The sequence below is a fragment of the Pieris rapae genome, chromosome 11 (genome assembly GCF_905147795.1).
Source record: "Pieris rapae chromosome 11, ilPieRapa1.1, whole genome shotgun sequence".
In the NCBI taxonomy this organism is placed as follows: domain Eukaryota; kingdom Metazoa; phylum Arthropoda; class Insecta; order Lepidoptera; family Pieridae; genus Pieris; species Pieris rapae.
In genome coordinates, this window is record NC_059519.1 from 9,758,139 (window position 1) to 9,775,890 (window position 17,752).

Genomic DNA, 17,752 nt, shown 5'->3' on the forward strand with positions numbered 1-17,752 from the left:
TTTGTTTCAATAAACACTACATACTTCAAGTATTCTTTCTATTCATATAAACTGCCTCAGAGTACAAGGAATGATTAAAAATACTTGTGTAATATCATACATTGAAATAAATTCATTAATTGATTGATTGACCAATTAAGAAACGTAATTAATGAATATTAAACATTGTTTGACGTCTTCTTTAATGCTTCGTCGACTTTCTATTTATCGTAAGTAATACAACGTTTTAGCGAATGAGATAGATTAGTGTTAGCCTAGTGGATACACCGTGCGACTCTCAACCTTGAGGTCATAGGTTCGATCCTGGCTGTGCACCAATGCTTTCTTTCTATGAGCATTTAACATAACAAATGAAAAAACATTGTGAGGAAATCGACCTAAAAGGTCTAAGGCAAGCCGGTCGACGTGAGACAACATGAATACATTCAGAAATTTGAGGGCCAGGCCTCAAAAGATTGTAGCGCTTAGCGTTATTACAACAGTATAAAAATACCAATCTTTGTATTCTGAGATAGTCAAAGTATCTCTAAACTAGATTGGATTTACTTCCACATAGGCGTTATTTCATACTTTTATTAAAAACTCACACATACCGCTTATAACAACTCTCAGACACTCAAATATAATATTACCTTTCACATACGTATGAAACACTTAAATTGACAAAAATGTTAGAATTAAGTTAAGTTTGTATTCTAGTAACCGTCAACTGAGGCTCCCAGTACCTATATATCTTTCAAAAATACAGTTTTATACAGAAGTATTATATGTAATAAATTCAAGTAATAAAAATATTTTTTATTGAATAAATTGGTAAGGCGTAAGAGTAGGAATTGTACTCGTACTAATAATACGTGTAATAACAAGGAATCAATCATTATAACCCTTCCCCGATATTTGTTCAGGGATAATGGCTGAGCCATGTATTCTGAAAGAGGGTTCGTTTCTATAATTTTCCTTGAAGACTTGGGGTAGTTGTGAAGTCTTTAAATGACAAAGTTTCAGAATTTTGATATATGAGATTTTATAAGTGCTTTTTTAAAGGAAACGAATATCTATATTTATTATATAATAGTTCATCATCAGACGTCCAGATATAGTATTCGTATGGACGCTGTTGTTCCATCAGCCCAGAAACCAGCCCACTGAAATATTTCTAAAGCAATTCGATTTAGTATCCATCAATAAAAGAGCTTACCAATTCTGAAAAAGGCGGTAACGCACTTGCGACCCTTGTGGAAAAGTTACTGTCCATGGGCGGTGGTATCACATAAAATCAGATGAGCCTCCTGCCCGTTTGCTTCTGTTACCTAGGTGATATATGGTTTTTAATTGTATCAATATATAACACATAATACGTACGTTTTATCTTAAGGAGATTGGCTAAAAAATCCGTAATTATTAGTGTTTGAAAAAAGCAAAACAAAAATATAACAGTAATAATCAAACATGCTCACAGACCTCTATCCCCTTATAGTATTAACTTATAAATGATATTAACAAAACTCACCCGCAGATAAGTTATTAAACATAGCACCATTACACTTTAATTTAACCCCCAGGGGTTCTGGGGGATTAAAAAGAGCATGCAATATTCATATGCTTTATACACTACACGTCTGTGGTTATTTAGGGTTGACTATTGTTTAAAAAATAGCGCGAAATTATTACGTTTCTCTGTACAAATACCTAACCAAATAGCAAAAAATAATTAAGAGTTTAATACTTGTCCTAGAGCCAATTATAATAAAAAGCGGAAAATTTCTAAACTTTAAAACTTATATATAAGAGCACAGATTACTTTAATAAGCAAAAAGGTTACATATTAAAAAGAAGAATACTTTGACTAAAACTGGCTGGAGAAAAAAAAAAGTGTTTTGATACTGGCCATTATTAAAAAATAAGAATGTATTCAAGCTTTTATCGATGAATACAAATATAAAAGCGAAAGATGCAGGGATTAAGGGGCAGATGTATAACTTTTTTATTTTAATCTTCTTTACGATAAACGTTTAGTAAAAATGAATAATAATTTTAATAAAAACTTATTTATATTAATCCCCGTTTAGTATTTGTTTGCCCTATAGTTTATATTTTAGAATGAACATATATAATAATAATAGCCTTCATTTTATTTTGTCATAGCGAGGTAACCGGTCCGTCTCTTTTTCGTTCATTTGCCTTTGTCTTCTCTGTCTTGTCTTACCTGTGTGTGTAAGCATTTCCTAGCTTCGCTTTTAAACTAAAACATTTTAAAATTCTATGTTTGAATTTCAAATACCATACTAATAACTTAATAATATTTGTAATTCACCAAATAGGTTTTATCATAAGTGATTTTATTAAAACGTATTGACCGCTTATAAGTGCGTTGACCGTTTCAAAATTAAATATGGCGGGTATGAATGCAAATTTATTTATTCGATTTTACCCTTGTATCTCAAGTGCGGACAAATAAACATTCAGGGATTGTATACAAAACCGGGGAACACGCGTACTTTAAAAATAAACAGTTTTTCATCAGTCAGCCCCGAAATATAAACGCTTTGATCAAATAATCGATCGGTTTCGGGAGATTAATTCTGTGACGTCATTGCCTACGTCACTAGTATGTTTATAATGATGGTGCTGTATGGCTATTCTGTATCATTTCCTGACGTATAGGAATTGTCTATGATAGCCAAAAACAAAGAAACATTTCGAGTCTGGGCCTCACATTTCTGTATCTGTTCCATGATTTTCAATCTAATAGGGTGATCAGCCTCTCGTGCCTGACACACACCTGGTTTTCTTCAGCTTGAAGCAAATATTAAATGCGCATAGAAAGTCCATTGGTGCACAGCCGGGGTTCGAACTTACGACCTCAGTGATGACTCGCACGCTAAAGCTACTAATCTAACACTACCACCTATATAATATAAGCTATATATATGTATACAATCGCCTAATACCTTTTGTCTAATCAAGAACTATGTAAGTGTGCACTTAATAGCTTAGTTGAACGCTAAAATCACATATTCCCTGCGTTATCCGGGCGTTTAAGCGTCCCCCTGGGGGTAATTTGGACCAGGAGGTCAGTTTTTCGGCCATTAACGCGATCAGAGGGTTGAAAAGTAGATCGTAAAGGTGTAATCACGAGTGGAGACGCGGTATGTTACAAGTTTATTGCCTGTGCGATGGTTTAAGCTTAAATCATTTAGTTAAATTGACCTGTAAGTATTTTATATAAGATAGAAGAAGAAGGATATATAATAATAATAATAATAAAGCTTTATTGATTCCATAACAAACATTATATATCTATCTATCTAAAAATCATACCTGCCGTCGGCCAAACACACAAAGAAAAAACTAAGAAATTTTGAACTGGTCTGGCGTAAATAAACAAACAAACATCTATACTTTGTCAATCGCCACTGGTATATTTAATAACAATTTAAATTTGTACAGTCAGTTTTTGCAGTACAGATAATGAGAGATACTTGATTAATCAAATAGAATGACGTCTCGTACAAAAACATAAGTGACCCGTAATTTAGAAGACAAATCATTCCGAACGAAATAACAGGGTCCCGCACTAAAATTACACGTTAGTGGCAACTGTCAAAAACACGATCACGCCCTAATATAAATTAATAAATCAAATCTGCGTTAGTGACAAAACGCATCAGAGTCACAAATCGTCGGACACCAAGATCGTAAATCAACTTGCATTCTTGGCGAGATAAAAAAATTACCCAAACACCCTGCAAGCGTCTACCTGCTCGTATCTTTAGAATTTCTTGTATTAAAAATAAAATTTTCGAAGGCAAAGCAAAAAATGCAAGAAAACCTACGTATTCGCTGTCTCGCTCTGGCTGCCTTGTCTTCGTGTGGACTAGGCAATCTGCGTTCAGTCTTTCGTCTTTCTCCTCCTCATTTTCTTTCATATCTGATTTGTTTCCATTACGTAACGTTCGATTTTTAAAATAATAAAACATTCGAATGTTTAAAAACAATTTGAAAATCGAATCACAACGAAATACACTTTGAGGACAACGCCCAACGTTCACGCATTTATCAGTGAAATGCAGAAATCCCCATTCGTCCCGCCGGGGGTATAGGAACATGTGCAGTGTAGAATAACATTTTTTTGTGCGTACGCGTCATTACTTGATCCGACCCCAATCCAAACGAGTTTCGAAGCTCACCGTTGCATATTTTCGATGTTACGATCACTAAAATATTTATGAATTCCACTTATGAATAGTTTTCTATAATTTACATATTTATGGCGGGGCCGAGCAAACAAAAGGTCCGAATTTGTATAAACTTAACTTTATAGAGGATTTACGACTCACTCGTTCACAAGTAGTTCGAATTTTATGGATCTCAAAACATTCGCAGTTTGGACCACACAGTATTTTTGGCTAGTGATTTACATTTCTATACAAAGGTGATCCAACTAAACTGAATGACCTAAGTAGTGGACCAAAAAAACTCTATAAAATTGATAAGCAAACGAAAATAAGGTACATTTAACATTAGTCTCTATTCTTTATTGCAGAAGTGCGTTATTTAATTAGCATCACGAAGCTGCTTATTATCCTAAGTAAGGTATAATCGAAAGCATCAAAATCGTTACCAAACGCGGGTACCCTGTAATTTTTAATAAAAAATCTATTTATACGGGGCTGAGAAGGCTACCTAAGATTCCCGATTGATCGATTTCGTCAAAGATTATTAAATCCGTGTACACAATTTTGGCACTTGTCACCCACAACATATGATCGAAAATCATAAGAAATTTCGGAATTTAATGGTAAATTATTCCATACATTTTGTTCCTCCTATTTCATAAGGTTTTTGATTGACGGCGATGTGCAGGTGTTTTTTTTTTCAACTCAGGCTTCTGAAGTAGTTAAAATTATAGTGTATTAATATCTGTTACGAAATTTATTAATAGGATGCGCGTGCGCTTGTATTCTTCCGGAACTATAAATGTCACGTTAAAATATGTTCAATCATTTTATTGTCTTATTAGGACTTCCTTTATATGTTTAATGGTGGACAGGAAAACATTTCAAACATATCCAATATATGTTCAAACAATATATATATATAGACTTACGGTCGACATAATGACAAATTACACATTATTTTGACTTTAAACTTAAGTCAATCAATCTCTCTTTAGGCTAATTTGATTGTAAGCAAAAACTAACAAATCGAAGCTTTATATAACAATTCATTTGTGAGAGAGTGTTGGTTCGATTCCCGGCTGTGCTGGACTGTCTTTTTATGTGCGCATTGTCACACGCTCAAACGGTGAAGGAAAACATCGTGAGGAAATCCGTTTGCCTTGGACCCAAAAAGTTTGTGTGTGTCGTGCTGATCACTTGTCTATTAGAATGACATTCATGAAACAAATTCAGAAATATGAGACCTAAAAAGGTTGATGACCACTGATTTATATATGATGATATATACTGATTTATATATTTACTAATATTCTCGTCCGGCAAAGAAACCGTCAAAATTACACAGTTATATTATTAATAACAATCCCATAGTTTTTTTTACGCTTTTACCGCGTTTTTCTAATGTTTGTCATAGTATTGTGATTGTCAAAGACTGAATCTTGTCATAAAGTGACAGGAATGGGAATGTATCTCCGTGACGAGATACAAAGACCTACGGTGCATTGATTCAATTAGCTTTACAATTGGCCTAAAGTGCACAATAGGACCAGGTAGAGGGACCATGAATAGGCCTGACAATTGTCGCTGAAGAATTTAAGTCAGTTATAAAAAGAGTTTAAGTATGATTTATATGTGTGTCTTTCCTGGGAAATTTCTTTAGTTTCGCTCAGGTTTGTGTTATAGAGGTGGGTTCTATGAAGCTTTCATGAGAATTCTGCCGTTTGATTATCACAGATGTAAGACAATTCTTTCAAGTGTATATTATTAACGGAATAGAAAGATTTTTGAGTCTATCTTATTAATAGATAGAGACGGAAAGCCTGTAAAATAAATCATTTATTTGTAAGGTTTTAGATAATTTAATTAATTTTCACTCACATTAGAACATCAACAAAATGTCATAATAGTATCAAAAAGACAAAAGTAGCTTACGTGTTCTACCCGCTATATATAACTAAACATAGCCACGAAACTATGTAAGTAAAACAAAACCATATTAAAGGCATCGCGTGGGTGTTGTATTAGCATTTAATTTGACCAAAAGTGGGGGGTTTCGGGTCGATGAGCCCCCAAATGAGAGACTTCCTCCATGAAGAGGCGTGACCTCACGAGATTGGTTGGAGATGGGCATACGTCATAGGTCACTGACCTTATATAAATGGAAAATAATGCTATATTAATATTTAACGATAGCTCACTTTCAGGTACGCGACCTTGTGGGATTGTTTTTATTATTTCTTATACTTTTAGATTCGTATGAAAGCATATACTATGTGCCAATAATTTACTTCACTTTATATGTTTTATATTTATCAGAATCAGAGGTGGTGCGTGAAGATTTTACAATTCGTTTCAGTAGTTTAAGAAATTTTAAACAAACTCGTAACTATTATAATAATCAAATAAATCAATGGCGTCACCTTTTTAGCTCAAGGCCTCACATTGCTGTATCTTTCATTATAATTTGTCAACCTAATAAGCGATCCTATGCCTGACCAACGCCGTCGTATTTTGGGTCTAAGCAAGCCGGGTTCCTCATCGTTCGAGCGTTCTGCTCACAGAAAGAAAGCTCATTGGTGCACAGTTGGGGATCGAACCTACGAGCTCAGGGATTTCAGTCACACGGTGAAGCCACTAGGCCAACTATTTTAGATGTGATAAATATGAATAGCCAGTCTTAATAATATCATCATTCGTCATCATCACATTCATTCGAGTACACGGCCTTAACTTCATAGGAATGTTTAATTACTTGTTAGTTAAAAACAAACTAAAGCCACGTTTTTGTACGTATTATTTTCATTTTACACAAAAAACTATGACATTTAAAATTCCGCCAGCGTGCACAGATGCGTGATAGTGTAGCATTTCCGGTCAAGAAAAAAGGTACTCATAGACTAAGCGAATAAGCAGACCGAGCAAAGAATAGACTAAAGAGAAAACTATGAAAAAAAACTGCAACTGGAATTAAGCTCAACTTTATTTACAGCAAATTTCTAACAGTATTTACAATATTTATAACTTACTAAGTAATCATTATAATAATTAATAAATTTAAAATATAAAACAAATTTAAACCGTTTGATCCGTGGCAGGTGCCTTTAAAGGTGGCATTTCCTTGCTGTTTTGAGAAACTTTTTCAAGTCTACTGTTAGCTTAACTACTAAAATAAATATTTGGTAGTAATTTTTATTACTAAAAATACCTGTTGCAAATGTTTATAAATCAAACTGAACATTATTCGCCTTTCTGTAAAGTTATAACGTGTTAATAATTATGATAATTTAAATCGTAGAAGTGTTTCTCTATGATTTGTGTATCTATGATAAGATCTATAGTCTTTGTAGTCAACGAAGTGTAACCGCTAATATTACCTGACGCGATGTTTTCGTTCTATTTTTGAATTTCTACCTTGCAACTGTGCGAGTTTTCGTAATTTTTATGTGTATAATTATTTGTATTCATCTTTTGTGTTCTTTGTTATGAACCACAGCAATGAACTTGTTATGTAATTTATACAATTTAATTATGTTTTTAGTTGTTTTTATTAATAAATATTTTTCTTTTCTTCCAGATACGTCAAGAGAAACCTTATTACATAGCGGATCCGGAGGTTGATTCATTAGTAAGTACTTCATTCACATATAACATTTTAGTGACTAAATAATTTACAATTTGATTGCTCAAATCTAAAATTAACTGGCAACATCGGCAAATAAAAAAGTATTGTATGTAATAAAACCTTGGAGATTTTTGTCCCCCGCGGCTAGGGTTGCCATTAACGTATTTATAGATTTCGTATAACTACAATTATTGTCGTAAATCACTTTGTTTTATAGCAAGGGAGAATATTATAAAAGCCTTATTTGTTCAGGTTTAAAGGTTTACACTAATTATAAAGGGTATTCTACACGTGTAGTATGAGGACGTGTATTTCATCTTAATTTCTGATATTGGAAAATTTTTTACAGTTCGGTCAATCCTTTTATTTGAAATGAATTTATAAAAAAAATAACAGATTTAGAAAGCTTGGAGCCTATCTACCAAACTTAAACCTTTATTTGGCGCCTGCGCACTTGAATCCCACCAAAGCGAATAAAATCAAACTTGGAGGAATTTGTAATTTTCCGTTTTAATATTTTATTAAATAAAAAATGCGTATTAGATTACGATGTAACCTTTAAAAGGCTGGCAACCCGTGGTCTAGCGTCAAACAAAAATTAAAAAACACGTCGACCACCCACCAGCGCGTTCGTTACGGATACTTAACCGATTTTGGACAAATAAAATTTGAGCCATTACGAATCGACGGTGGCCATTCATGCCTCGGATTAGAATTAAACATTATAAAATAGGTTCGAAGTGGGCAACGAAATGAAATTGATGTCAAAATAGCCACTTTCTCATGCGTCCATTTTTGTTACAAGTCTTTCTGTGACTCGATATGTTAGAAAATCAGTATTTCTAACATACCGATCGACTGATTCCTATGAACTTTTTTATGCATATTCAGTAAGTCTGAGAATCTGGTATTTTCTATAATGCCCACCCGAAGTTTTATTTTTTAAACAAAATGTTTTGTTTTACATCATACAAAAATACATTACCTTAATTTTCATCTACTCTCTACCCCTATTTTTTCTTTGTTAGTTAAAAACTTATAACCTCTTAGAGATATATGGAGAAAAATCAAAGAATTACCTAAAAAGTTTTCATTCCGATAAACTGAACAATCTCTGGGGTAGCATAGCAAAATGTTCCATGTTGGTACTAAAAAGATAGGCTAGGCATTAAGGAGAAACAAAGTACAGGCAGCTAGTAAGTTTCTAATATCAAAACGACATGTTTTGCTACCAGCTAGATCAAACAAGTCGAGTGAAACAATTTTCTCTTCGCCGGCCGTCTTCATTGTATCTTGAACGGTAGCAGTCACAAACATTCTGATAAGCACAATTGATAAGGAACACAAACAGAGCTTTCTTGGCAGTTTTTGGGTCTCTGGGCTTTACTAGACAATTTTATTTAATAAATGTGTGTTGCTAGTTTCTTTGTAATTAATACGGTCTCTGGAAATATATATACGGGATGTACGTTTGAAATTGGTCCAGTAGTTTATGAGTTCTTATGAAATATTTCATCTTGGCATCTTTATAAATCTTACATTTTTATTTTGCAGTATATAAGGGGCATTAGTATAGTGGTTGGTGGCCTACGTATTATTTACATAGGACATTATATCTCCTATTAAATTTTGTATATATTTTTTGTTGTTAAGATAAATACTGCCAGTCTGTATACTTTTAGTAGTGTTTTGCGGTAAATTAACATTTTTATTTATAATAATTCTAGTCTAGTTCTCTAAACCTAAAAAAGTAGCGTCAATTTTAAAACAATACTTTTTTAAATTTAGATGTAATAGATTAATTCTAACATTATTATTACTTACCCATACATTAATGAATACTTATTACTTACAATTACGTAGGTACAATTGTAATTATCTCATTATCCATTATATTCTTAAGCCTTAGTTCAATGCGAAATTGGTATAGCGGTTAACCGTTAAAGCCTTTTTCAAGGTTGTCTCATTAAGCCTGCAAATACCCTGGGGCTATTGTCCCAAGGCCCAGCTGACATTTGGTCATACCCCGCTTGCAATGTGTCATTCATACAGCAATAGCTATTTTAACTATATATTTCTTTCGGATAAACGCATTTTTTTAAGAATGTGTTTAATTAACACTATTATTATTACAGTCTCTATTTATCACTATGAGCTCTAAATTCGAGTCCTGGGGAATATTTTTTTGTTTATAGCACAGTCAAACCTGTACTCAATATATTGTTAGTGTATCGTTTACTTAGTAAGTAGTAAGTATTCCCGGAACAATTCTTATTAGGACGGCAACGCACTCGCATTGAGCCTGTCTAGCCCCTGTTCTATACAAAACGACCTTTTAAAATTTGCAAAATAAAATTTTGACTAATCAAATGAAAAAACATACGTTTATCATTATCGTGGTATAGTATTCTGTTTGTCAAAGATCAATAGTTTGTTTTTGAGAAGTTCAAACTTAAAACCCACAGTGTTTATTGTGCCACCACAGATTAGTTATGGGTGTAGAGTGACAACTATTTCATAATAAGAAAAGATATTTAAAATATTAAATACCGTCAATCTAGGCTTCATATGTTGGATGCAATGTGAATTAATTTCACCTACTTAAAAGATGAAATCTTAAAAGGCCGGCACCGTACTTGCGAGCTTCCTGACAATGTGATTGCAACTTCACATGGAGCCTGACCATTTGCATCCTGTTACATAAAAAAATCTATTTATAAATCTTATACACATAGGTAACATTATTATGTGTACAAAAATAATTCAAAATATTGTTAAATGAACCCTGCTTTCTTGATGCCCTCGTTGATAAATCGATAATTCTAAGTTTTAATTGCCACACCCTGTTTATCATAATCAGTAAACGGAGCAACATAACCTTATGTTGTATTTAAACTTAAGTTTATGTATACAGGGACGACTAATTATCCCATAAAATAAGATTGTATGGTCACTATAGGTCCCCAAACGCAGTGAAGTTGTTTGCACACGTCACATCTGTGTTTGCTCCTGCTGCATTTTGAGTCGTTTAACACCATCAGATAGGGTTTAGCCTGAGTCAACAAAACTGAATAATTAGGGAGATATCTTTAAAACATATTTAATGTATACTACTATTGTTTTCCTCTCTTAAAACAATGGTAGATGCAACAGTAGTACTGATGTTATTGCTTTCAAGCAAACTCATCAGCTTTATAACTCACTTCCCAAAAAGTATCTTGGACTCCGAAATGAGAATCATTTCTAATTCAATACACAGATACCGATGTAGAATCAGGGCATTGACATTATTGTAACACGTTTTAAAAACACAGATTATCCCACCGCTTAGGATATTTACAACGTCTTGGTCCTTCGGGCCGGACTATCAGTGGTTAGCTCGGTCAAGGAGATTTTTATAAGACAGGGTTCAAACAGGCTTACTTGACGTTAAGTGATACCGCCCGCCATGGTCACTTAATGATAGAGGGGCTCGTCTTGTCGTGTTTTAGGAATGGATATGCTTTTTTCTATATGGATACTCAACTTTGGTTGAATTGGTTTAGAAATATTTCAGTGGGCAGCTGGTTCCACTTGGTGGTGGTGTCTTTAAAATATTTTCTGGGTCGGTTGTAGCAGCACTATAGTTACTCCAATAACTATGAACACAGGAATATATGCCATAGCTTATAGCCTAGAATTTATATATAAGATGGAAATTAAAAACATATAAGTATCCTTCCATTAGGTTTATTTTCCCAACACCTTGGCCGATAATTCCTCTACAGATAAAAAGATAACAACTTTATGACCAGTAGCATAGAGAACAAACAGCAGACCCCATGTTTACTGTCACTTGACTTTTTAGGTTTCTGGGTTGACTTTTTCTTCGTTTACAGCAATATGTCATGCTAAATGGGTGTTTGAAATTAGTAACTAATTGCACGTCAATTAAAACACTCTAAAAGTGTTTTTATAAATAAATCTCTTATAAAACATTATTGGCCTTCTAAAAGCCATTTTAAGTTGAAAACTAAATTTTCATCGTTTGCATTTTTACGTCAATAAGATCGACCACACGATATTTAATCAATTGTCTTTAATCCAATATTTATCTAGCCTTAATAAAACAGACTTCCCTATTTTTCTATTAGACAATAGAAAGTCCTCGAAAAGGCTTTTCTAGATAGAGTAAAAAATAACACTAAACTCATATAAAAATATCGCTTTCAGTCAAGGCCTCGTTTTTGTATCTGTGTCATAATTGTCAAGCTAGTAAAGTAGGTGATCAGTTTGTGTCTGATATACGACGACGTTTTGGATCGAAGCAAGCCGGTTCAATCACGATGTTTTTAACGTAAGAGCGAATGTTAAATACGCATAGATACTCCATTGGTGCACAGCCAGGGATCGAACCTACGACTTAGGTACAGATATCACCAGAGCTGTGGAACACTCTGCTCCTCAGCATAATGCTGAGCTAAGGCCAATCACTACCACAGCACACACGCATTACCTATTATATTATTTTGTGTGTTTCTGTGTGTGTTTCGTTGGTAATAAACGTTATGTTATCTATGACCTCAGGTGTTACAATTCGTTATAAAGAATCTTATTTCGTCTAAGGGATCGTCCACCAAAACGATATTTTTTAAGTAGTTATTATTTCAGCCTTAATTTTGAGGCATAACTTCATGTCCAATGCCCCAAAACGGAATCGTAAATTGAACGTAGTCACACATAAATAACATTATTCACTCAAGACACGTCCAAATAATCACACACAAATCAATTATATTAAAAATGCATCGCTCGTCTATCAAGTTGATTTATCGAAAGGGATTCTTAGAAATGGAGTTATCAAAGTGTTTTAGTTGTTTGAATGCGCTAATATCAGGACAGATATGAAGGGAACGCTAGTTTAAAAAGATAAAAATACGGATCGTATCACCATGACGTTCGTCTTTCCGCACACTACCATAATGTGGAACCAGCTAGTGCTTAATATTTCCCGACCAATTCGACTTAGGGTCCTTTAAGAAAACCAATTAAACCAAGACGAGTCCTCTAGCAATAAGTGCTCATGGGCGGCGGTATCACTTAACATCAGTGAGTTGTCCGTTTATTCTTATTATAAAAAAAACAATGCAAATGTATGTGCAAACCACAAATCTTTAAAAATGAAAATTAAGACATCCATACTCACGACGAAAGATAGCGTGGGTACTTTATGCCTAATTAAAGAGTTTTTCTAATTTCTTAATAGATAATGGCTATTAATTTCGCCCTAAAGGGCAGGCTTTAGTCTTTCGCCCGTACCTTGTCTACATGAGATGTAACTTTAATTAAAAAAATCGTTATAATGTTTTGAAATGTTCGTTCTAACATGTTTTTTTTTTGTCCACAGATGGTGCAAGCTATACAAGTCCTACGGTTTCACCTCTTAGAATTAGAAAAAGTAAGTGTCTTTTATATAACGAGGGAATACATTATGGAACCAGTTTTGATCACCTGACAATATTCGATTATACTCGCATCGATCGAATCGAGATAACATATCGATGACCCGTTCGGAATTTGAAATTTTGAATTAGTTCTTTTTGATATGGAATATCGGTTTTCAAAAATGGAATACGATTCTAGTCTCATTCCATTTTTAGGAATCTGTCAAATACTAAATATAGCTACTGCCTTTTTAATATTTATTTTACTTTTTACTGTCAATTTTAATAATAAAATGTAGTTTAGCAATCATAATATAATATTTCCCATATCAATTGCAAACCTGTCCGCGCTGTGTTGTAACGGTGCGTAAGATCAATCAAACTTTTCGCATGTCCATGTTAATTTTATTTTAAATTTTTAATTAATACAATCTTGGGATTAACCCATCGAATTAATTTACGAAATGTGATAATTAAAAATTATTACGTCACAATACTTTGTATCCCGTGATTTCAATAAGCGCCATCTATTGTTTGAACAGATAATTAGGACTTATTCACTTATGATCATTATACCAATTTCTTTACCACAACGGTTCATACATGCATACGATTCAAACTCCCGCGCTCGATATATTTTGAATTTGGAACGCGGCTTTATTTTTTAATGGCTTTTATCTCGCCCTCCAGCCAGATTCAGATTGGGTTACACTCGTTATACCGCATTGTATACTTTTTCTACTAATATTACCGTTTCCGAACGACTATAGGTATATCTATAACCCATGGTTTTTAAAATTTAAACAAGAAACTATTGTATGTGTAGTCTATCAACAGATTTTTTATTTTGAAGGAGGTCCTTATAATGATAAAAAACTTATTGTTGTCCAAAAAAAACTACTGTTAATGACACTTGCGTCAGTTTCTGATAGATTTTAATGTTAATAACCTCGAAAGACGGCGAACTCAATAAATTATTTAAATTTGAATTAAGAATTATACTTTAAAAAGAGAATAGAGTTTCAAATAAAGAACAAGTTTGAAATTACGTTTTATCCAACACATTAATATCACAAAGAGCTCGAAATGTTTAATGAAACGGAAATGAATCTAACGGTATTTTTTTCTTTGTACAAAAAACTTAAGACGAGATGTAAAGCGACGTATGGGATTTCAACAAAAAACTGTTTTTGATATTAACAATTAAAACAGGTATAAAGGCTTTAATTATTACCTACGGCCGCGACTCTTATATCGTTAAGTACGAATTTTAATATGTCTAAGAATCTAAAACATACTATCTTTCGATTTATATATAATTTAAATACATATTCAGATCGAATATATCTAAAACCTATTGTAATTGGAATAACCAAAGGTCAAACAATACGTGATCATACCGATGTAAAAAATACCACATCGATAAATACCTAAATCATTTAAATTGTTAATATAGGAAGAGGTACAAAAACTCACTTATCATTCATACACTTAAAAAGAATTATCCTATATTATAATATCCAATAACGTTTTTGATTTATGTTCGAAATTCGAAATTTAAAACATGGCCGGCGGCGGTCCTGTCACAGCCGACCTGATTGGTCTATACGTATGTACCCAAATTACTTTATGTATTCATTTTGTCTATCTCTTTTAAACGATCATTTATACATATTTATTTTTTTATAAATGGCCAGTTTTCCACTACTCAAATCGGCGAATTCAATTTTTTTAAATAGCGTTGTCTTACAGGCCTGCTACATTTTTATTATTTAAAGAAAAAGTTTAAAACACTAATTTAAGAATTCTATATATCTTTATTAAACACCTTGTTCTGTTCCGTTTACAGGCACTCATTAAAACCTAGCCCTTTTTATGTTACTAAGTCGTAAACGTTATCTGTAACGTGGCTAAGTGATTTACGATGTAGGTCAGATTTGTTAGTTTACGGGCCTCGAACCTGGGACCCTCTTTATGACGCAACTATAACTTTTATAACCATACCAACATACGTTTAGTCACATGGAATTTTTATTGTTTTATTAACGATTTGTGTGGTTTTAATGACTTTGCGGATAAAAAATAAAAACATCTGCTTGGTACATTGTCAACGTCAAATGTTTGACGTAATGCTTTTAGTTCCTTTTTGAATATTAAAAAAAATAATAATTTCTGTTTACACATATTGCTTATACGGAAGGATAAACATTAGTAATAGTATGTTTGGGTATTGTAATGATACGTAGATACCAAAGTGGCGCGTAAACAGAGTACATATAAACTTTGAGATAATATATTAGTTTGTATAAACTCGGTCAGTAGGAAAAAAACAAGTGCGAATCAGCTCAATTTAAATCTCGACCGGTTTTTATTCAAACCGATGAAAAGAATCTTAGCCCATCGAAATGTCGGACGAATACCTTTGAGTGCCGGTAAATAAAAGTATTAATACTTTAATATATTCCTATACTTTACGTATAATTTAAAATGTGGCTATGGAATTCGTATTTCTTGAGTTCCAATTTTAAAACGACAATTTCCGCAATGAAACCATAGATTCTATTCGCGTCAAATTAAGAACGTGTTTATTATTTATAGTCAAATCAACGTCGGAATAAAAATATATCTGTCACATAACATTTCACGGTTGATTTAGTAACGGAAAACATGAATATTAATTAAATCATACGCTAAAATAAATGTAATATGATGAATGTTGTAAGGTACCAAAATATATGGAACAATTTACGGATGTCAAAATATTCTATGAAATCAAAACTTGTTATTTTAATAAAAAAAGTTCCAATTTGCGCTAGTCACACCCACTGGCCGCAAATTCAGGGTTGGCGCGAAGCTAGAAAATAGTAATAGGTGTTTCATTGAATAAATATTTTTTATAGCAGTAATACTTAATAGGTGTTAAATGAAATTTATGTGTACTTTGATTTGTAAATAATAATAAAGCCTTATTGTATTAAGTATAATTTTGTAGTAAGCAGTATTGTTCCTTTAGTAGATAATAAGACGTGTGATCATAAACAGAAAACTATCGTAGAGTTAATGTTTAAAAACGTCGGCCATGGCAGCCCTAGGTAAGCCGCATTAGTGCGGGAAGTGGGTAGGTATTACAAAAAACCCTTTTAATCGCACATCGACCGTGGCACAGATATAGCGCCCACGCCTTGGCGCACTGACAGCCCTCAAAACTTTAAAAATAATTCCCGCATACCTTTATAAATGTACCGGACGATACTGATTAATTTGTTTTTACACTTGCCAAACGTACAAGGATGTGTTTTTAAGTACTCTACCAAAAATAACAACAGCTCGCAGCGTATTGCGAATTGGTTTAGGTATTCAGTGTCCAAAAGCCTCGTATCTGTTTCATCGAAATCAAACTTCGACGTTTAAATTGTGAAGCCATAATCTTGGCGTTCTAAATTTAAAGTTTTGATGTTAGTAACGATAATCGCCTCGGATTCGGGAATTGGGACCGAGAATGTCGTAATACCTCATTAAAGACATCAACACCATACCGTCTCATCATCATATGTTTTTATGCGATAATGACACTTAGAATTTATGTTTAAAGGCTATTATTGCGTGTGGTGAATGGTAGTTATGTTGTTTACAATTTTCATGGGACGCTGATCCGCATTTGGATATCGAAAGAGTTACGATGACAAACTTGTTCCAATGAACGTTCGACGTGGATTATTCGAATTTTATTCAAAGTTCACTTTTAATTCTTAAGTGGGAATTTACAGATTATTAATAAATATAGTCATTTTGTTCATACCTTTTGGGGCGGTTTTTTATACCTATTTAAACGAACGTTGGTTAAAAAGACTAATAATAAAAAAGCAACTTTAAAAATAAATACCAAAGTGGTGTTAGTTTTGTTATTATACTCTTAATCTACGTTAGTTATTATTTCCACTCGTGTTCTGCAGGACCCCTTTTGATAAAGGTCTCCTGCTTGACTATCCATTAGGATTTGTTCTTAGCTCCATCCATTTCTCCCCGGTCTTCCCATGTTTGTTTGGTGAACTAAATGACTTTACAAGATTCATCAAAGTTGATTCATGAATTAAAGAGGAAACACACACACACTCACAGTTATAACAAATTCAAACGCTTTTTTATAACTATTTTAGTATATTCCTGTAAATTAGAAAAAGCTGTCGATTAGGAAGACGAACATAATTAGCTGTCAACGGTTGCACTGTTTCCGCTTCCGGCGTTGTTCTATTTTCAAATCCGCTAAGGTCCTTCAGACACCTGCTGTTTATTACATTACGTCGCTAAATTGTTTTTGTAATATGTTAATTTCTAAGTTAATTATGGAAAGAAGATTGGGGGTCGGATTTTATGGGGGCTCTATAGATTGATAGGCGATGTTGTGCATTTCTATCTTTTTTATTTCTTTAAAACGGAACACCATACGTATATCTAACTATCAATTAAAAAATATCTATTCCATACAAATTCATCTATTGATTCCATTAAAATAATTAAAAATCATT

At 33.1% G+C, this 17,752-nt stretch overlaps 1 protein-coding gene across 5 annotated transcripts in view; it reads left to right on the forward strand.

Moving 5' to 3' along the window:
* Positions 1 to 17,752, forward strand: part of LOC111001315 (homeobox protein homothorax) — a 216,801-nt gene that overhangs the window by 23,227 nt on the left and 175,822 nt on the right. For all 5 annotated transcript variants that reach the window (XM_022271183.2, XM_022271191.2, XM_022271204.2 and 2 more), the window contains exons 4-5: positions 7,756 to 7,806; positions 13,190 to 13,240. In XM_022271183.2, the coding sequence (XP_022126875.1) occupies positions 7,756 to 7,806; positions 13,190 to 13,240 (102 nt within the window). The remainder of the gene's footprint in view (positions 1 to 7,755; positions 7,807 to 13,189; positions 13,241 to 17,752) is intronic.